This window comes from Teleopsis dalmanni, chromosome 2 (genome assembly GCF_002237135.1).
Source record: "Teleopsis dalmanni isolate 2A chromosome 2, ASM223713v2, whole genome shotgun sequence".
Classification (NCBI taxonomy): Eukaryota; Metazoa; Arthropoda; class Insecta; order Diptera; family Diopsidae; genus Teleopsis; species Teleopsis dalmanni.
In genome coordinates, this window is record NC_051847.1 from 76,165,066 (window position 1) to 76,187,818 (window position 22,753).

General features: G+C 30.6%; 3 protein-coding genes across 3 annotated transcripts; 1 reads left to right on the forward strand and 2 right to left on the reverse strand.

The window, feature by feature from the left end:
• Positions 1-3,312: 3,312 nt before the first annotated feature.
• LOC119683600 (putative nuclease HARBI1) lies at positions 3,313-4,284 on the reverse strand. The gene is made up of 2 exons (XM_038097378.1): positions 3,930-4,284; positions 3,313-3,871 (listed from the first exon to the last, which is right to left on the reverse strand). Exons 1-2 carry the CDS (start codon positions 4,095-4,097, stop codon positions 3,368-3,370), a joined length of 672 nt encoding a protein of 223 aa, XP_037953306.1. The 5' UTR covers positions 4,098-4,284; the 3' UTR covers positions 3,313-3,367.
• A 5,607-nt stretch (positions 4,285-9,891) lies between these two features.
• On the forward strand, positions 9,892-10,574 carry LOC119683337. Its single transcript, XM_038096992.1, has 2 exons — positions 9,892-9,987; positions 10,159-10,574. Exons 1-2 carry the CDS (start codon positions 9,976-9,978, stop codon positions 10,519-10,521), a joined length of 375 nt encoding a protein of 124 aa, XP_037952920.1. The 5' UTR covers positions 9,892-9,975; the 3' UTR covers positions 10,522-10,574.
• Positions 10,575-20,506: 9,932 nt separating this feature from the next.
• On the reverse strand, positions 20,507-22,536 carry LOC119683978 (keratin-associated protein 19-4-like). The gene is made up of 3 exons (XM_038097888.1): positions 22,396-22,536; positions 22,241-22,324; positions 20,507-20,863 (listed from the first exon to the last, which is right to left on the reverse strand). The coding sequence occupies exons 1-3, from the start codon at positions 22,402-22,404 to the stop codon at positions 20,621-20,623; spliced, it is 336 nt and encodes a 111-aa protein (XP_037953816.1). The 5' UTR covers positions 22,405-22,536; the 3' UTR covers positions 20,507-20,620.
• Between the last annotated feature and the right edge of the window lie 217 nt (positions 22,537-22,753).

Sequence of the window (22,753 nt, forward strand, 5' to 3'; positions counted from 1 at the left end):
AAGCTCAGATTATTTACATGAACTCATTGATGAACGAGTACCTCCTAACGTTCACCCGAGATATCTCACTTCCTCTAAGATTTCAACGCCTAGCATCATTTCCTCTGTTACCATGTGTCATATATCCCATAAATATGTGACCTCATACTTCGATGAGATTCAGTTACTTCCTTCACCCCTATTACCATGGTTTTTGTGACGCTGGTCACAGAATTTAGAATTAACCCAAACTTCTAAGGTAATTTATCTCAACTATCATCCCTAATAACTGGAATGAAGTTTCACTAATTGCATCCCTGGACATGCAATTGGAAATTTTTTTCATCCATTCTTAAGAGGTGTTAGGTGGAAAGTCATCGCAAAAAAAAAAAACAGTAAATGGATTTACAATAGATTTTAATATTTTTTATTATTTTTATTTTTAGATTTACAATCCTCAGAATTGTATTGTGTTTCATGTATGGGATGGAAGATGAATTTGAATTTGGGTTTGACTTCTTTCCGAGATTAGAAAATTTTTAAAATTTTAAATACTAAAATAAGAACTTCAAGCTCTTGATATGAAGTATAGAAAACATATATACCAGTATATTTTTAGATTTAATTAATATTAAGCAATCAAATTTAAATGATGGCAATACCTGAGTCTACTAAGGACAATAGTTTAGACCACGAATTTAGTTTATTAAAATATATTTTGCAATAATGTTAATAAATAAATATAATTACTGTAGTAAGTAATGAACTTTAACTATCTTAGGTTGACATTCGATAATGGATAAATAAATATGATTCTGTGATTTTGGTTCAATACGAGGAACTTCAGAGACATGATCCCTTTGTGGGGCACTATCGCAGTGCGAAATTCTTCAACTTAAAAGCAGCTGAGGACGACTTACTCTGGCTGATTGTAAGGTACAGCACCTATGTGTTTGTAGCGGTATTTCGACATCTATATAGATTTCCATTTTTCTTTTAGTGAATTTGGGTGACTTGAAGCGGTATTTTGACATCTATATAGATTTCCATTTTTCTTTTTGCGATTTTGGGTGGCTTGAAGCTCTATTCCTTAAACGAAGTCAAAGCATCAAACAAGGCATTTGTTTGTTTGTAGATTTTATAATGTATGTCTTTGGATTAAATCTTAATGAGATTTAAAATCAGGCTGTGTATGGTGCAGTTATAGTACACACTGTACTATTAATTATATACATTATATTATTACATTATATTATGTACTATTACATTATATTTAATAATGGAACCGACCGAATTGTAATAATATATACAAAGCAAAAAATTGAAATATACTTCCATAGCTTAAAACCGATGTAAAAAATCTAAATGACTTGTCTAATTTATAAAAAAGTTTGCTTGTGTCGTGAAGGAAACAGTTTTTTTTTTTCAAAACAAATAAAACGAATATTTCTGATTATCAAAGAAGTAGCCAAATAAAAATTAAATAAACAACAAATGGGTCAAGCCTCGTCTACCGTTTAATTCTGAATTTATTTTGTAATTTTTTTTGGTGATAACGACGAGACTCAAAATTTCAATGTTAAGGCCTCAAGTCAGTATTAGAAGCAATAATGATGATATATGTATGTATGAATGCTTTTAAGTATCATATATGTACTAAAATAAATTTCTTAAATCATTAATTTCAATTGATTAGCGGTAACTGCTGCTTTGTACTTTGATAAGACGAGTATAAGAAGAATTATTATTGCTTTGATTTTGTTTTGAATGTACTCTCAATGGGTTAAGGTAATAACAATGTAATGTTAAATTTTTATTACATAATATAATGCTTTATTTATATATACTGCATGGAAGGTTAACTTAGATTTGAGAGGTTGGATAAAAGGGTCTCACATAAACCAAGAAGAGGTTTTTTATTTTCAAAGTGGAAAGGGTGAAACAAAGATTTAAAGAGATAGTGGCGTTGCCAATTCAGAGTAGATTAAGACGTTTATAATGAATTGTACCAATGTGGCAATTCCTGTTTTCACGACGTTATCTGAAGTTCTGAGCCGCAGATTGCCTAGATGACTACCTTAGTCTTATCAGAGTTATCAGACATTGGCACATAATCTGCTCCACTTTTTTCCATGGGGTAGATATTTCATAACCCCCTGTGGACTGATTATATTTCAAAAGTATTTTAAATCAGACAATGTACAGACAATGCTTTGTAAGCAATTCTGTTAGTAACATACAGTCAATCCCTGACAATTAAAGGAGTCTCGTAAGTTTTACGTTGTACGACTTGCAATGGATTCTAGCTAATTTGTAGTTTTGTATCTACATCTGCACTTAACTTGCTTGTCTAAACATGCACCGATTCTACATATATATGGGTTGTGGTCTGTAAAGTTATCTGAATGTCGCTTCAGTAAAGCAATCTGTTTTAGTTATTAGTTGTAAACATAAGTTTAAGTATTAAATATTAAAGTAATGGATTCTAAAGGATATATATCATGTTAATACATTCCTGGTTCAAGCAGAATAATAGAGAAGGTCGCCCCCTGTTCTGTATAAATTCAGTATACAATAACTGTATCCAATAATATAAAGAAACACATTAATATGTCGTTTAAAGTGTGTACTTCGAAGTTGTGTATTTAAGAAGAATATTTGAAAAGATGATAATGTAGTTTTCAACTCAAATTGACTATTAGTACTAGTACCATAGTACTCCATCACTAATACCCTTAGAAGTCCAGATCGGGAATTAAGCATCTCATAGAGTCTGCTCTAATTATTTCTATCCCACCAGTTGTTAGTAACTTTGCATCCATTGACTGTTACAGTATTCAAGGTGCCATATTCTATGTTTAGTCAGAATAGTGTAACCAGCTCCAACTGCTGGTAGTATAGCCCTCTTTTTCATATGAATCTATTACTACCCCGGAAACACCACCGGTTTATTTCGGACAGGGCACTTCTTCAGCAATGTGAATCATGCCCTTGTTTCTTTAAAGTTATTCTGGCATGCTCTAGAATTCGAATCCGCATAAAAAAATTCGATTTCAATTTAAATTCACATTTTGGTGCTCTGCTTTTTTCATTTCATTTGCGATTTCACAAATGAAATCGAATGAATTTGCTTGCTCTAGAAACCGAATCCGCATAAAAACATGTGATTAAAACCACATATCGAAATAGTTGTGAATTTAAAAGTTGTGAAAATAACATGTAAGTATAATTACATTTTTTTTGAATTAAATCAGTTTCAAGTTATGTAAATAAAGAAAATAATAATTTTACTAATTTTTTTTTTAATTTTAAGCTCCAATAAATAAAATAAAATATTTTAAGAATTTATTCATTTTTTTGTTTTAATAAAAATTTTCCTTAAATACTACTAACGCAAGCTATTAGCAATGTCATCTCTTATTGTATTTGCTTCTCTACTAGCCGATATTTCACTTAGTTCCTCTTCATCTTTATTAGCAAAGTGAACGTCTTCGACATCCTGTACCTTGTAGTATCTACAAATATTATGTAGCGCACAGCATACATTAATAATTTTGGAAACTTTTTCGGGCTGGTATTGAAGAAGTCGGGCTAGACACCTGAAGCGGCTTTTCAACACGCCAATTGCTCGTTCAATAACATTGCGTGCAGATGCGTGTTTAACGTTAAATTTATGCTCCTGCGTTCCAGGCTGCGGATCTCTGTATGGCGTTAGCAAAAATGGCTGAAGGGAGTAGCCAGCATCTCCTAAAAGCCAACTTCCACGTTCACCGCTCTCATAGCACTGGCAGAAGTAGTCGTGCGCCTTGCTTACGCACCATATTAGTGAATCGTGGCTAGAACCAGCGCGCCTAGCATTCACTGCTCTAATCGTCATTTTGTAGTCGCAAATCTGTACAAAAGAGTAGCATATTGAAAAGAAATTTCAAAAAGAACTTGAAAGTCCTTACTATCATGGCGTTAATGCTGAAATAGCCTTTCCTATTATAAAAAAGGTGGTGGTCACGATGAGGCTTTGTCATTCTTATATGTGTTCCGTCCACACAACCTACCACACCCGGAATCCCGAATTTTTGCATAAAGTGGCGCTTAGACGCACTCCGCTCAGCGTCCGACATTTCTAATTTTATCCATGATGGGCAGATGCGCCTTTCCAAAATTGCGATAACATTTGTCAAAATTTTTCCAACAGTGCTCCTACCCAAAGCTATTTGCTTGTCGATGCCTACCGCTTTTTGAAAGCCCCCTTCCGCTAAAAAACGCAATGTGCAGGCCAACTGAATAGAACTTGGTATGGATGATAACTTAACGTGGGGTGTTACGACTTTTACCAGCATGCAAAAAGCATCTTTGTTCACCCTGTAATAATTTATAAAGCTAAAAGTATTCGTTATTTTTCGTTGTTTCATCCAGTATGAATTAGCCACTTACGTCGACTCATTCAAATCTAACGGATTGCTGCAATCTCTTAAAATCCGTCTTTTTATTTTTTCATTTGTGTGACTATTATTTTCAGCTGCCACCAATGCTAACATTCCGAACATTTTATAAAAACTGTTTTTTTTTTATTTTACTTATTTTAATTTAAAAATTTCACTTAAGAGCATTGAATATTTTACAAAACGTCAACAAATAGATGTGTAAATTCATTTTATTCATTTTGAGTTCATTTTGAAACCGCATGAAAATATTCGATTTCTGGAACACCCAAAACGGGTTCATTCCGTTTCAAATTGAATTTCGATTTGAAATGAAGTCGAAATTCAGAGCATGCCTGATTAACTAAATTTAGTGTCCATTTATACACTTTGTATATATTTTACTTGTATTCATTAGTTGAATTTTTACAATTATTTTTTTATCTCCAGAACTTTTCTTATATGTGACGCAGAGAGTTGTCAATTCTTCTAGATTTTTAACATCTTTCTCAATGCATTTTTAGATGCAGATAATGAGCTCTGCATTGGCGCAGAGCGCACCCGGTATGTTCCACGTTTTGAGTAGGGTGCAAATACTTGCAAATAATCATGTCTAACCAAAATTTGGTTGTGTTAGTGGTTTTTGTGTCCCGGTTCTCGATTTGGCCATCGCCAAACTTACCGCGTGAAATGTAGTTTTTCTTGAATTTAATAAACGTAAAAATAATTGCCTACTTTTAAGAGCTAACAATATTATTGATTTTGTACTGTCCGAAGAGGTGCTTTATTTTTTATTTGTAATTTTTGAAACTTTTAAAAATAATAATTTTTTAATTTCTAATTTTAATTTCTACTATTGAATGATTTATCCCAAAATAAATTGAATGAAGAAGATAAATATTTAAATCTAGAAAGGAGAAAGGATTTAATAAGGATTACTGAAAAGAATCATCATCTACAACATCTACGAGCAACGGTTCTATGAGCAATGATCCAAACAGGTGTGACCTAAACTAATGTTATCAAAAAATATATTACATATATATTACTTATAAATATTTGAGTAATACTTAACTATTTTAATTACATTTTATATATATAAAAAATATCATAATTTTCGGATATTATTGGACACATCCATGTCAAAGGTGCACCTGGATCTGTACCGTCATTAAAAACGTCCATGAAACTTTGCAACTCGTAGAGCAGGACCGATGAGTGAATTGTCACGAGATAGCGGAGGCACTAAATATCAACCACATGACAGTTTGCAGTGAGCAGGCTGCCCAAAACCTCCTAACGTTTGGGTACCACATTAATTAACGGAAAGAAATTTGATTAAACGCATTACCAACAGTACAAAGCTCTTGAAAATCAACGAAATCGAAATATTTTTGAAGCGAGTCATTAAATGTAATGAAAAATGGATCACATACGATAATAAACGAGTGATCATTATCGAACCGCAAACAACTTTAAAGCCTGGTTTGACAGCAAACCAGGTTAAGTTGACTATTTTGTGGAATTGGAAGGAAATTGTTTATTACTAAATGCTTCAGAGTAGTTCAATGGTAAATTCAGTCCATTATGGTATTGCTCATAATTCAAGCACTTGACCAAAAAAATAAGGACAAGTAATCAGAATTGTCCAAAAATAAGGAATTGTATTTCATTATAATAATGCTAGGCCACAGATATCTTTAATGACTCAAAAAAATAAATTAATGAAACTTTGTTGGGAAGTTTAGATGAATCCAAGATATATACCCGTCTTTGGATTGTCTGACTGCCATTTTTTCGATCGCTGGTCAAAAATTTATCAACCGAAGAGTTGCTGAAAATCAATTGGCCAAGTTTTTCACCGATAAAAAATTATAAAGATAAGTACCACTAATAACCAAGGGGCTTCCATTTTACTACTGAGACATTTTAGAGAACGCCTAGTGTGAACAAAAAATAAAAATATAACATGGGTCAATTATTAGTTATAAATTATATTTCTGCACTTCAGATTTGGCAAGGGATGGGTTTCAGATCTTGGTACTGGCAATAAAAAAATAACTATTTACAAATAATTTAATCCAAGAAATATTTCTAAAGACTACTGGAGATGGATATATGACAATTATCTAAATAACCATACAGCCAAAAATTAAACTAATTAAAAGCAAAAAACTTTGTTGTCGTTTTTCACTATTCCTTAGACCAGTGAATATATAGACCACTTCAATTACATATTTCAGACGTAAAATTTCAAATAATGTGCCATGTTTTAGCACTTAACTATTCTTACCTACAGATGTAACTTTTTGTTGTAAGTGGTACAGAATTGCTTTGTTGTAGCATTATAATATTATTAGTACTGTTTACCAATTATATAAGTATTAGATTATATTGATTGGATTGAAACAATTTTTTGATATACTTTATTACTATATTGAGCTTAAGCTTTTAGGTGCCTCCATCCGCTATTGACAGCATTATCATTAGACAGACATTAGAATTTACCAATGCTTCCGGTTGGTTTTAATATAACCATTATTTTATCAGCTATTATAAAAAATAGTGGAACTAAAACGGATATCTTAGATAATTGAGGAAGATTTGTTTCTCCCTCCACTTTACCTTACATAAGCTATGGCCACTTCTTGGCTTCAGAAAACTTCAATTAAATCGGATTGAATTTGTAAAGACGCATTATACATTATTATAAAACTTTACAACATCTAAATACTTATTCCCGCAATTGAATATTTAAAGTCGACCATTGAAAAAAATTATTAAAAATAATTGTAATAATTTAAAAGATGGAAAGGCTCAACAATATGAGGATGGGTATCTACATTGTGACCGAAAAGCTTTCGGAAATTCTCATTTAAAATTCGCGCGCTGTATATTTTTCGATATTTTAAGTTTATGTAGTTTGGCAGCACTGTCCTTAATTACTATGCCAAAAATGAGCGCGATCTGTCGGACAGTTCGTTTACGGCAGCTGTTGAAACCAGTTCACCTCAGTAGTGCGTTGCGAAAAAAACAATGGAAAAAAATATTGAACAAAGAGTTTGCATCAAATTTTGTTTTTCGAACGAAATTTCGTGTGCAGAATCGTTGCGAATGCTACAAAAGGCTTATGGGGAATCAGTTTTATCGAAAACTCAAGTTTATGAGTGGTACAAAGCCTTTCAGGACTGTCGTACGACCGTCGAAGACATGCCGCGTTCTGGACGACCTTCGACCTCTACCACCGACGAAAACATTGAAAAGGCAAAGGAAATCGTGTTCAAAAATCCTCATGTGAGTGTTAGAGAGATAGCACGAGAGCTAGGCATCGGTCGTGAGATGGCTCGTTTGATTTTGGTGGACAATTTGTGTATGCGACGTGTCAACGCCCGGCTTGTTCCGATTCACCTCAATTTGTTCAACATTATCAACGATTTTAAGGCCAAACATTCAATAAATACCATCGAACAGCCACCGTATTCACCTGATCTTGCACCGTGTGACTTTTTCCTGTTTCCCAACCTCAAATTACCACTCAGAGGAACGCGTTTTGAATCCATAGAAGACGTAAAACAGAATTCGCAGAGGGAACTCAAAGCCATACCGGAAAGCGCCTATAAAAAATGTTTTGATGATTGGAAGAAACGTTGGCATTTGTGTATCGCTTCTAATGGAGCATATTTTGAAGGAGATAAAATAAATATTGATGAAGATTAAGAATTTTGCGTTTTATTTAAAATTTTCCGGAAACTTTTCGGTCACAATGTATATGCAAGTGGGCCACGTTCAATTAAGATAAAATTTAGCATATCATTGATGGGTATAGTTTGCGGAAGCATATTAAAAGATTAAATCTCCCGTTTAATCACTCCTATGGAAATTGTAGGAAGGAAGATGAAAGCGCTTCACATCTTCTTTGTTATTGTTTAGTGTTATTACACGGCATCGATTGAATATAGGCCCCTAATATTTTTAATAATGTTGGTCAGCTTCAGGAGGTGCATTTAAACAAGATTTTAGACTTTTCAAAAGACTTGCTAAAGGTGATTTTGACAATGAGCTGTCAAAAAGGTGACAATGAGCTGTTATACTGTAACACAATAAGTCAATAGGCCTAGTTTCATACTTTGGCACGATTACATTTGTAACAAGGTATTAAAGCACTGAAGCATTGAAAGTTTGTGCAGCCTTAGCTACATATGGACAAGCCTATCGCTTCTAATTTGTCAGGCGCGAGTTCTTAGCCTGGCACTTGCAGTCCAAGCAAATTATATAAGGACTATAAACTAATTAAAAAGAAATTCGAATATTTCTTAAGACTACTGATGATGAGTACTTGAAAATACCCGAAACAGAGTTGTATGGTCAGTCAAATTTCAATGAATTAATTAAATTTTTGTTGTTGTCTTTTCTTTTCTATTCGAACCATTTTAACTTTATAGAAAAGTTGCTTGTTTGTCGTCATAAGAAGCGTAGCTTTAGGCAAAAATAATTCACTTCAAAAATAGGGTATTATTTTTTTTTATATTTGAAAATTTGATCATAACTTTTAAATTTAATAACATTTGTTGCAATCAAATTTTACAAAGATTTGAAGTCGGCCCATTAAAAAAAAAAATGAAATATGACTATACTTTCATACTCAAAGCTCTGATTTTTTGAAGATTGTATTTAAAAGTATTGTTAATAAAATAGAAATACAATTGTCATTTTGATCTATTTACTTCTCCGTCAGGTCTAAAACTTTTCAAACACCCCAAGTATTGCATTTTGTATTGCTCCAGACCTGTTGCACCCGTTAAATCGTATCTAATATTATGTGGTTTTACGTGTCGTACAATATCTATAGTAAAAAACAACCGATAAAGAAGTGTGAGTTTCTAATTTTTATAAACTACAATCAGATATTTTTGTTTACATGCTTATCTCTTATTATCAATTAAGATTTAAATTTATAGCAAAGCTATCCACAATTAAGTCCACGTCTATTTTGATAAAATAGTGAAAATAGAGTTTTCACAATTTAGTGTTGGCGTTGCAAGTTCATTAAAAAATTATTGGATGTATGCCTATTGGACCACATACACATAGGACTTGTACAATATAACAAGATCTTATGATATATGGACTTACAGTACATATCGATTGAAAGAACAACAATCTATATTTCTCTATGATTAACTCAAAGTACTTCATTTAAAAATAATTGGTTGTATGCCTATTGGGCCATATACACATAGACCTTACACAATATGACAAGATTTTATGAAATATAGATTTAGAGAGCATTTCGATTGAAAGAACAACGTTCAATATTGCTCTACCTATGATTAACTCAAAGTAACCAAAAATAATAAACATTTGAAAAAAAATTAAAAGTATTTTTTTAAAAATTAATAACTATCTTCCATAACAGAGAAAGCACACAAAAGCACATACCGAGCAATACAAAGGCAAACGTCTCAATGGCAATACAGACGATAAAACCCGCAGTGAAACGTTTTTCCAGCTTTAGTTTCACAGACGAACCCTAGCAGGACGGACGTGTTTAAAGCGCGGTTAAACCAAAACAAATAAAATGAAATTATCTGTAAGTTTTTTTTTTCTGGAACGGCAAAATGGGAATTCATAATTAAATTTTTATCTTATCAGATACAATAAAGAATTTTTAACGGAAAATCGATACGCGTTATTAACATTTTTTTTTTGTTTATATACATTTTTTTTTAATTAAACATCAAATTTTAAATTTTTATTTTAGTTAATTTTTGTTGGAATATTTTTTGTGGCTCTTGTCGGTTTCGCCCAAGCCAATAAATCGATTGCACCAGAAGATCTGAAGAAGCATCATGAACTGAAAGCCCAACATAACACACATGGTAGAGTACTTGCCAAGCGTGAACACAAGGGTGATGCAGTGCCACATAATAAGATCAGACATAAGAAGGAGTCAACCTTATTGCACTTACAACATCACCACCAGGATGAATCAGAGCGGAAGCACAGGAACGTGAATGGTGAGAAGCACACACGCAAGGCACGTCACAACAAATCTAAGCAAATTGTCGACAAATTCAATGGACATGAAACCAGTCTCAAGCGAAAACATAAGAAACATTTTTAAAAACTTAAAAGGAATTTAATAAAACAAGTGAATATATAAGAATAATAACAATATTTATAAAATATGATATATAATTAAATTTAAAAAATAAATATAATAAATAAGAAAAATATATTTTATTTGAAATACTATATTCGGCAGTTAATAATCGTCCCGTAATTGTTAGACAGATAAAATCTGATTTCGTTCCTAAAAATTGAGAAACTTTGAAAAAATAATGATAAAAGCATAATAATGAAAAATAAATAATTTAAAAATTTAAATCAATACGTAAATGTATACATTAATTAATATTCGAAGCACATAAGCGAACAGATGACATGATTAGTTTTTTAAAGAAGTGCTAAAAAAAAAATAAATAAAATAAAATTAAATAAATATTTGAAATAAAAAAATAATTAAGAAAAAATTATTATGTATTATGTACATAATGTGTCTGGAAAGAAAAATTTTTCAATCTGTTCCAATATATAAATATTAGACCCCTTTTATTTAATATGCTTTTATACTTAAAAAATTAATTAAAACTTAGTATGCCTTTTGCACTTCATAAGTTAATTAATAATATTTTTAAAAGTATTTAAATAGTATAACACAATAGATCAACACCACTAATGGCGCTTAATTATTAAGTTAATTAAGTTAATTAATAATATTTTTAAAAGTATTTAAATAGTATAACACAATAGATCAACATCACTAATGGCGCTTTTTATTGCTAAATCTGGATTTAATATAGATTTACTTTGGATTTTTCAAATTTTGTTGCCCAATCGAACATTTTTAGAGTAATCTTACTTTTCTGTAGTAGTGTTAGTAGACATTTATATTTTTCACAAATACATATATTGAAACAAATCACAGTTTATCTGTCAAATCATATTAAACAGCTGTTAATTTCAGGGTAATTCTGCTATTCTGGATAATATCTAGAGTGTTATAAATTAAGCTCGAGTGTTATACATTTTGCTCCAGATTCACCAATAGAAAATGAAAATTGCACTAAAAGTGCATTAAAAAAACATCTCGATTGAAAAGAGTACCTTTGATTTACCAATCGAAAACACCATAAGGGAATTCTTAGAATCATCATGATAACCTATAATTTAACATAAATACAAAGATATATCTTATAGTTACAAAAAACTCAGAAATAGTCGAAGTCAAATGAAAGTGAACTAAGGATAAGTTTAATAAATAATTCAACTTATAATATAGTATACTAGAGATGTCCAGTGTTGTAATAAAAGAAATGTAAATAGTTGTCTTTATGATGTACTGCTCTGATTTTGGCTAAGCTTTAATGTCCTTTTAATACAATAAATAAATAATTATTAGAATTCAACTACATATTACTCAAACATACATACTATCTTATCACCCAATTTAATAAAAGCTGTTGAGCATATTTTTGTATTGATTTTAGATGAAAATACTATCTTATCATTTATTTTTATAGAATATAGTTAGCACATTTAACTTTTTTCTTGTACATAGATGCCTCAAATGCCTCAAAGCATCGAAAGTCTAAATCAGTGTCGTCATGTCCGTACGGAAAGTTAGTCCTGAAACTAAAGTAAAGTATTACGTCAGAAATGGGCACCGAACTATGTCTCTACCGATCTGTAGCTTTAAGCAGGTCAAACTAGAGCAACAGAAGAAATTTAGAAACGCAAATGAGTCTAGATATAGTACGCCTATAGAAAACCGGAACAACAATATTATTTGACAGGCACTGAAATAAAATCTTTAGGTAAAATTTATCATTAATACTTTGTTCGATAACCTCGATAAAATTTAGAAGTTAAAAGAGATTATAATTTCTATTAATTAAATTTTTGTCGACTTTAGTTTAAAACTAATTAGGTTAATCATGCTATCGTATAATGGAAAAACTCGGGCTTAAATGCTTGAAATGGTATTTTGTGTGAGGTCTTATAGTTGATCAAGATCTGCAAAGAAAGAGATCTTTAAACTAATTAACCAAGTCTAAAATATAACTTAAAAGCTCTATTTTTATAGTTAAAATAATAAATGTATTACTATCTCTTCTACTTAACCAGGCAACAGCAATGTCTTATTTTAAGTGCTTATGCATCTGCGCTAAAATTTTGTAGGGAATATAGTAATGTCATTAAATCCAAGGTATTATAGGATCTGGAATGACTGATCTGAATGATCTGGAAAACTGTTTTGTATTAGTGAAGCTAGTACCAGCATCTAGTCTTACACATAATATTTTTTATAGATTGCAGAACTGTTTTTAAATTTTTTTGATTTCGAATTTTTAAATTTTTTTTTCAGCTTTATTTTAAAATTATAGAATTCAGGAATATTTATTTTAGGGAACTTCTTCCATAAAAACCATTTTTATTATTGGTTGAAAGATTTTTATTATTAAAATTGTCAGATCTAAAGATCATAAAGCTTTCAATGCGTAAGTCGTACTGATCCTTACTATTAAAATATTCTCAATTTAAAAATATTAAAATATTCATAAATTAATAATTATATAAATTAATATTTCCAAATTAGATATATTAATATTTACTTGTATAAGCAAAGCTTCTCTTTAGTTATGCCCCAATTTTAAGACCAAGTTCAAAAGACAAACAGACATTTCACTGCACTTATTTTGTAAACAATTTTTATTATAATAAAAATATAAATTTCTTTGGAAAAGACACAAAGTTATGAGACCTTATATAAGATATTGTATCTATAATTGCGCAAAGCAACAAAGCGAATACATAGTATTGTATAAAAAATTATAAAAGTAGCTCGGACCAAAAACTTTGTCAGGTACGCAGGTCAAATGCCGTTAATACTCGTAAGCTGAGCTGAGTAACTCAGGCAAATAAAAACGAATTTAATGAGTTGTGGACTCATAAAAGCGGACGGCAGCCAAATCAACATACCAGCATCTCAAACGTTTTTAATTAACTTCAATTTAATTATCTTGAATTAAAAAAAATTGTTTATACTCGCATTATACAAGTTCATATGAATAATTACGTTTTGTATATAAAGCACATAGTCAGTCTGTCTCTCTGCACTTTACACTTACCACACAACGCTTATTACGAGCCGGTTAAAAAGATGTCGTCCACAAGTTTTCAGTTTCATTATTTAGATACATCTTAAATAACAGTCAACTTATTATTGAGTACTCACAAAGAACTGCAGACTTGAAATATAATATAATATCAAAAAATGTTAAAAATGATCCAATAAATGAAACATAAGGATAATAAGGCATATCATTAAGAATCGAGAACAGTGGCGTATATGGATTATATTTTTTCTAGTATTATAATGCTTATTACATATATATATAATTAAAAAAAAAACTTAGAACTACCGCTGTGATGACAACGTTGTGACTTTGGTATGACTAATAAAATTTTCTAGGTATGACGGCGCCATGCTGCAGCAAATGAAACCTATCAACCATATCATTAGTAACGAGTTGAAACTGATTAGTAATTGTTTTATAAATAAAGCCGATTGTACTACATATAACAACACATTCTTAGAAGAAGAGATTTTACTCATACATATGTTCTCGTACAACTCTATTTGAAGGAAGGATTCTTTACTGAAAATGACTGCTTCAATCGTAGCATCATTTTTAGGTTTGCAAATAATTAGTAATTCTTTGAGTTTAATAGCATGTTCACACTGTCTCATTTATACGGTTTTGCTCATAATAACCATTAATGAAAATGATTTTTCATGCAAAGAACTTTCATATAAATGAGCTCATTAACAATAAATCAGCTCATTTAAGACGAAAAATGTTGAATGCAACCCTTAAAAATAAGTTTCCTACAAGGAAAAACACAAAAATTTACTTTTACATATAAAGTAAAATGTAAACAAACAACAGCTGAGCTGCAAACAAACGCACTGAGAAAGTAAATATTTAATAAAATCTTTATTTTTGTTAATTGAATATGTAATTAATATATAAAATGTATATAAATGATTTAATATATCAATTATATGTATAATTTTTTTGTGTAATATATTTTTAAGTGAAGTTTATAAAAGTTCTATGAGCTGCATAAATGAGCTCATTATAATGTGAACGTTTCCTCATTAATATAAAAGAGTAAGTACCTAAATGAGAGAGTGTGAATGTGTTATTAATTTGGAGCATTTGTCCGGTGGGTGTCATTTGTTTCCAAAATTAAAATTTTTCGAAAGAACTCTTCTATGAAGACAGCTTATTACTTTTTTCTCTTTCAAAATAGAAATAACCTCCAAAGTTAAAATTACTTCTGCCAATGAGAAGTGACTTTTTTCGGTTCCACAATAAAAATTACCTGAAAATAAAAATTTTCGAATAGATTAACAACAAGAATAAAATTTCTGAAGAAATATAAAATCTTCCTTCTACTTAAGACACATATTAAATCAAGATCTGAATAATAGTTGGTTAACACTTCATTAAATAGATTATTTATTCCAAGCTTTGTTCATTTTATACCACTTAATCCAGATATTTTACAATTCTGAAAACATTTTATATAAAATGTATTCATTTAAATGGAATAAAATATAATTTTTAATTTCAGGTTTTGCATATTTGTACTCAAGATGGACTTTCCATTTAAATAATTCATTCAAGGTTTCTGACAAATGGATGCGCATTAGAAGATTTGATATCTAAATTCAGTCTCAGATAAAAAATTCAGAAATTAGATTAGATAATATAGAATAGTTTTTTTTAATAAATTTATTTATTTTTAGATTTGAATCAGATTAGTTAAGGAGTTGACGTTAAAATATTATTATATTGTTGCCGTTCAGATTTTTTTCTCATAGATATATAGCATTTTTAGGATAAGTAAAAAATGTTATAATAGCTTGAAAAGAAAATATTATGGCTACATACAATCTCTTTAATAATCTTATAAAGGTTTGAACACAGCAGACTTACTAGAAATGGATGAGTACCTTAAATGTACCATAGAGAAATGCAGTAAAACTGATGATAATACAATTAGACTGAAGCTTGTGCAAGTCCTAAGATTTGTAATGCTGCTTGCTCCGTCCTGAAAAACAAAGAGCGGATTAAAAGAATTATACTTTGCATATCTACAAGAGTTACAATCAGTTGCCCTAAGAATAATCTTCAATCGTAAAAGTATTTAAAAACAGCAGACTAACTAAAGGGATAGTTGAGATAAGTCTCACTGTTAATGGTATTACAGCTAGACCTAGACCTATGTGAGTCCAAGTAGTTTCCAAAATTTCGCACTTTTTTGCTGATATATGTAATGTATGTGTATAATGCTTTATGGGTTAGCCTAAGGCGTTTTTGCACTGCGACCAGCTTGGTCTATTGTGCACCCCTTTGTATGTAGACATTTAGTATTTCAAAGAATTGAACCAGCTCCTTTAGAGTAAGGAGCTGGTTTTTGAAGGTCTTTATCCTCTAGTTGGTATGCAACTAATATTTTGTTTCTTCTGTGGTCTAGTTCACCACAGTTGGTGATCAGATGTTTCATAGACTCTTCTTCATTACATCACAGTGTTTATTGCAGGCGGCGTAACCTTCTGCTGATATATGTAATTTCAATAACATAGTAACAGTAATACTAGAATAACAACTTTGGAATATAAGCAAGTGAGTTAAGGGGTATTATACAAAACCAAAGAAAACATTATTTTTTTTTTATTCGAACGCATGAATGAATGAATTTTATTTGTTTTTTAATTTAAAAACATGCAGTATTTAATATAATTAAATTTATTATAATTATTTTTAGGTATTAGTTTTTATATAGCAAAATATTGTCACGTTCAATGAAGTAAGTTTTAACCAATAATAAAAGTTTTTACATAAATTAATTTACTTTTAAGGGAAAACACGTACTTCACTAAATTTAGCAAAAATAAATAATATTATTTACCTTTTTTTTGCTCTCTATGTGCGTTACAATTTAGCAGGTCAACAATATCATATTTGATTTCTTAATTACTAAGACAAATATTGAGGTATTTGAATATTAAACAAACTGATCGTAAGCTAATATAATAACGAATATTTTTAAACATTTCATATTTTAGTTTTAATTTCTCACCGATTTTGCTAAACTTCATGAATAGAAATAAAGAAATTTAATTTCGTTTGAATTATAATTAAATTTAACCAAGTTCTGTCTATTTAAGTTTAGAATGATCTAATTCAATTAACGGGTCCCTTGCAATTTGGCATAAACAAATTCAAGGTTCTCTTATAGTTTAGCTGGTCTTATATGATAATGGCACAAAGAGGGCAGAGTGCTGAAAGAGAGATCAATTAAATAACTGAGAATCTCGAATGAAAAGAAAAAAAAATCAATTTCTATCTGAGATAAACTAAGGGCGTTATATATACTATTATAGTTTAAAACATTTCTAAGTACTATAAAAATGATCGAATTTTCGTTAAACATTTTTATGTCTGTTCTACTTCTACAATAGATATACCTCCAGCTCAAAAAGTACCCCGATTAAAACACAAATTCAAATTTTATTCCAAATTTATTTCCTTCAAAATATGCTCCTTCTGAAGCGATACACATATGTCAACGCTTAACCCAAACTTCCATTACACTTTTCGGCTTTTAGTTCCTTCGGCGAATTCTCTTTTACAGATTCAATCGACTGAAAACGCTTACCACGAAGGGGCAATTTGAGTTTCGGGAACAGAAAAAGTCGCACGGCGCCAGATCTGGCGAATATGGTGCCTGAGCGATGACAGTGGTGCCGTGTTTGGTCAAAAAATCGCGTACAACAAGAATTTCCTTGAGGTATTCTCAAGGAAAGTATTCTCTGTGAGAATACTTGAGGTATTCTCACATTAACTGCTGTAAACAAACTAATTGACAGATGGCGCTAAAATTTGTACCATTTGTGAAATGTCAAGAAAGGGTGTACCAACATAATAAAAAAAAAAAAAAAAAATTCCGATACTTTTTGAGCAGAGCTTCCATAACTCGAAGTCCAATTTTACAAAGAAAAGATTCGACTTATGGAGACTTCGAGTTAGAGAATTTTTTATTTTTTTTTTTTTTGAAAGAAACTAGAATTACAATCATTATTATTTTATTCATTATTTATTTGCAACCAAATAAAGCACAGGGGTTATAGTGAAGTAAAATATTCAGAAATTAGTGTTTGGGACTTTAATATTTTCTTATTTTTAATAAAAAGAGATTCCACTTTATTCATCATTCATATTGATCATCAGTTGTACTATCATTCATTTTCAAATATAAATTCAGAATATTGAATGAGTCTTCTACTTCATTCTTGGAAGCCTCATGAACAATTACATCCACCGAACCCTCATCATCACATTCCGTTGCGCTTAGAATTGGATCCAGTAATTTAGAGCTAAAGTCTCAATAATATCGTCAAATTTCATTGTCAAGCTCAATATAATCGTTAAGATTAGTATTGGAAGTTATTTTATTTATTTTAAACCAGGCTGCCAGTGACTAGCATTTGCACAAAGAAGCAACATAAAAAGAAAAAAATTAAACATTTGGTTTGGAAAAAGAGACTTCCCCTAACAGCAAAATGCATTTATACTTAAAACAAAAATTTGATTTATAGAAGGCATTTTCCCATATTCCTATCGGCACGGAAGAAAATTATTTTTCGAGTTACAGAGAAATTCGAGTTATAGAAGTTCGAGTTATGGAAGCAGAATTGTATGTAATTTGCTCTCTAAAACCTTGGTGCACTGTTTTTGGTTCGAGTTATAGAAAATTCGAGTTATAGAAGTTCGATTTATGGAAGTTTGACTGTAGTAGTTTTCTTTTTCAGTACCGCAATTTCATCAGAATTTATCCATATAGAGTTTAAACTCTCTTTATGAAAACAGAGTTTTTCCTTCACCAGTTATTTTCACTGAAAAAGGGTGTTCGCCTATTAAGCAAAGTGAATATATATTTTTTTTGTATTCTTGTTTATACTTTTTTATATTTTTTCTATATAATGCGAAAATGACCAGTAATATTTTTTCAATTATTTCCATTGGTTTAGTTATACAATAAAAATGTAAGCTCCAAGTTCTGAATTATTACCAATATAATTTTATTCTAATAATTTTTTGAACTTTTAATAAGATTTTTATTGACAGATCAAAAACATGTCTCGGAAATAACATTTCTTGATTCTGTCGATTTTATGGTCGATTAATACATTAAATTAGCCAACAAGTTGGGTCAACTTCTTAAACTTAATAACTAACAACAGATTTTGGGCTGCTGATCTCAAACAAAAAATTATTAATTTACATGTTATTTATAATTTCGAATTTAACTACCAATTTTTTAGATTAGTCTGGGGTATAAAATATTCACAGTTTTATTATTATTATTGTGAAAAGGGGTAGAGCACTGTGCCCTCAAAGATCTATTGTAGCGCTTAGTCGGATCGGAGTGTTTCTCCAAATTCAATATATTTGATGAAAGACATCTTTTCTTGGCTTTAATTCTTATGATTCATGAAATACTCTCCAAGGTGTTTCTTCCGACATCAGTGCCAGGCACTCAGCAAGCACATGGTATGCAGTTTCTCTTTCTTCTCTTCAATAATAGGTCGATATACTTATTCTTTTACCGTAAACAAATGGGGCGTTTTATTGGATAATTTATTATCATCACATTTTTCGGATTTAATAAAAATTAGTCTATTGAAACTACCACCGGCATTGTAAATATCATTTGGATTCAAGACAATCACCATTCCTTTCACGATTTCTAAAAATTATTTGACATCTTTGAATTGGATAGTTGTTACTGCAATTTTTAAAATTCTAAGTACACTGGGTGAGTGGCTAGAAAGAGCAGCTCAGACTGATTTGGATAATACAATGCCGTATCGGTCAAAAGCCAGAACTAGGGAGCTACTTATGCTAAACAGAAGTGGCATTCGACTTATTACTGGTTTCTCACTGGGCATTACGGAATTAAAAAGCATCTATCGAACCTAGGTATTACTAGAAACGATACCTGCAGACTTTGTTGCGGAGAAGAGGAAACAACAGAACAAATTCTGTATCTTATCCACTAATGCTTATGCTTATCCACTAATACCGGTATTAGGCAACATCTCTCCAAAGGTCATAATGGCATTTTTAACTAATACTTGTCTATAAAACTGAAATGGAAGCTGAAGTAATCCTCAAAGGATGCAGTGACGTGGTGACAAGTTCCTAAATCATCTTAAAATCTAACCTAATCTAATCTAAGTACACTGAATATCACTTTAAGAATTATATATTTAAATATAGTTTACAAATTATATAGTCAAAATAAACTTTTTATTACTATTCTTCATCATCATAAGATATTTTTTGACAAATGTATATATGCATTTTAGTATGTACTCACAACTACCGTAATTTTTTTTTAGTGTGGACGGTCCATGATGTTTGGTCGCTTTATAATCTATGGATGCTCTATAATGTATTGATGTTCCACAATGTATAGATGCTCCATATTGTGTGTATGCTATATAATGTATAAATGCTTCATAATGTATGAATGAACTATAATGAACCATAAATGCTTCATAATGTATGAATGAACCATAATGTATCAATACTCTATAATGTATGGACACTTCATAATTTATTCTAGTTTCTCTATATGCGAAAACTGACAGGCTGCCCTACTTAGCACTATATAATCTCAGAGTAATCACAAATTAGTCAGTGAGATGGGTGGGACTCTGCAGAAACCCCCTAGCTATCAAAGAGTAAAAGTGCCTAGATGCACTAACTCAACATTAAACATTAGACTAGTTACTGAATAAATTTTTAAAGCTATATGACTTTTAATGTGCAATGAACTTTTAATTTGATAGTGCACATTATTTTAACTATGATTTTTTCAAACTTAGTTGTGGTAGGTTAAGATTTCACATATATATAAAAATGTACCAAATTATCCAGACCTGAGAAAATGAAAAATCTATGAAGTATCCAAAAGCATATCAAGTAACTAACACTCATATATTTTGTTTATATATCAATATGTTATAAATATTTGTATATTATTATTACAGGTATTTATATCAGAGTTTAGACGATAATTTATCCCCAGTAATGTGGACGATGATAACCACCATATCCACCGTATCCGCCATATCCACCATAACCTCCATAACCGTAACCACCATATCCACCATAACCATAACCCCAACGTCTGCCATATCCACCATAACCCCTACCGTAACCACCATAGCCGCCATAGTAAGCAGGATAATAACCAAAACCAAATGTTTCTGAACCTTTTAGATCTTCTGCGTCACTAGATTCTAAACTTAAATCATCTTGCTATAAAAAGAAGGAAATAAGAAATAATAAATTGTTAAAAACTGGTATTTTAAAAACTGGTATCATTAGAAAATGAAATTTCGAATGAAAATACTTTTAATTTTTTATTGTATGATCACTTAAGTATGATATTAAAGATATTTGGATAAAAATAAATGAAAGTAAGTGTATAATATTTCTTTTTCGATACCAAGTACTTTTGTACTTTTTTTTCAAATACTGTACAAGTACCGAAATTTGCGAACACAAAGATAATCCTTTTATTTTGAATTTTATATGTTCAAGTACATAACAAAATATTCAGAACTATGACTACAACATGACTGCAGCCTATGTCGAAAAGTAGATAACTGCACTTTATCTTAATAAATGGAGATAGATGAGCACTTGCTCACTAAGCGTACTAAGCTGGGTAACCTTATTGATTACGGGACAAACTTCAAGTGTTACCTCAAAAAGATGACTCTTGCTGAGGAAGGAATTTGCAGTCTATGTCTACAAGACAGCAGTGCATATTTTGTGCCAATGTCCGGCACTGGCAAGGAGAAGGAAGACTGTCTTGGGAAACCATTGGGTTGGTGAGGACTTGGCAGGCAACCTCAAGCTAAATGAGCTGCTTGCATTAACAAGTGATGTAGTTATGGGAACGGAAGCCACTCTAGTTTTAACTCAATAACGACATCCGAGAATCGAAGGACGAAAAAGGACCCAAGTCGTTTCGTGGCCTACTTTGGGTAATCCATCAATTCAGTGGGGCCATTTGTTGGACGGTGCGTTTTTCCAATGTTTTACAATATATATGTTTAAGAATCGATACGTATATATATATATATACCGTGTATGAATTCAATCCACACTTAATGAAAGAAAGAAGGAAAGAAAGAGATCAAAGATTCTATGTCACCTTGTTTTAATCAAAAAACGAAAAATGAATTATATTACTATTATTAATATATTATTATTATTTTTGTATATTTTTTTACCTCAGGACAAAATTAAAAAAAACATTACCATACACTCTTTTTTAATGAAAGAAATTTGGAAATGGATAATAAAGTCCTATATATCGACTTAAGTTTTCATTCATGATTTTTAACTGTTGGTAAATAATGAATCGTAATAAAATCCACATAAAAATTAAATACGCCTCAGTCAAAAAATTCTCTTTTATTCAACAAAGAAGATTTTTAAAATTTGGTTTGTTTGAGGTTCGACTATCTGTTAATTACAATTAATTACTATTACCATTTACTACTATTGTATATTTAATAATAAATATATTAATATTATACTATATATTTATAATGTATTGCAATTTTAATTTATTTTTCATCTATAAACTTTTTCACCACATCATACCATAACTAAGATACTCACCTTACTTTCGGCGGATAAGTCAGTTGCTGGCAATGCCTTTACATTAAACACACAGATCCCCAAAATGCACAGAATTGTAAAAATCTGTAATAATTAATAATATTTTATTGAATTAATTCCAATATTTTCATATCTAAAATATCAATTATTCATACTTTCATCATATTTGATGATTGTCAAATTCTTCACTTTATTTGTTTACAAAATTAACACAATCGGTTGAGAAAATTAGCACTTCTCCGTATAGAATCGCAGAAACGGCTTAAGTACGTAGGAATACAGATCAGAACTGATCTAAATCGCACTTGACCAAATCTTTTATAGCAAAATTTAATGATGAAATACTTGATTTGTTTATTGGTCGTTAACGATGATTGCAGACAATTTCATATCATATGAGGATCAGATAACTAAACAATCCGACAGACATATTGTACGGAGGGCGGACAGTCTTTTGACTCATCTGTTTTCGTCATTTGATGCTTCAGCAGAATTTAATTTCCATACGCGTAG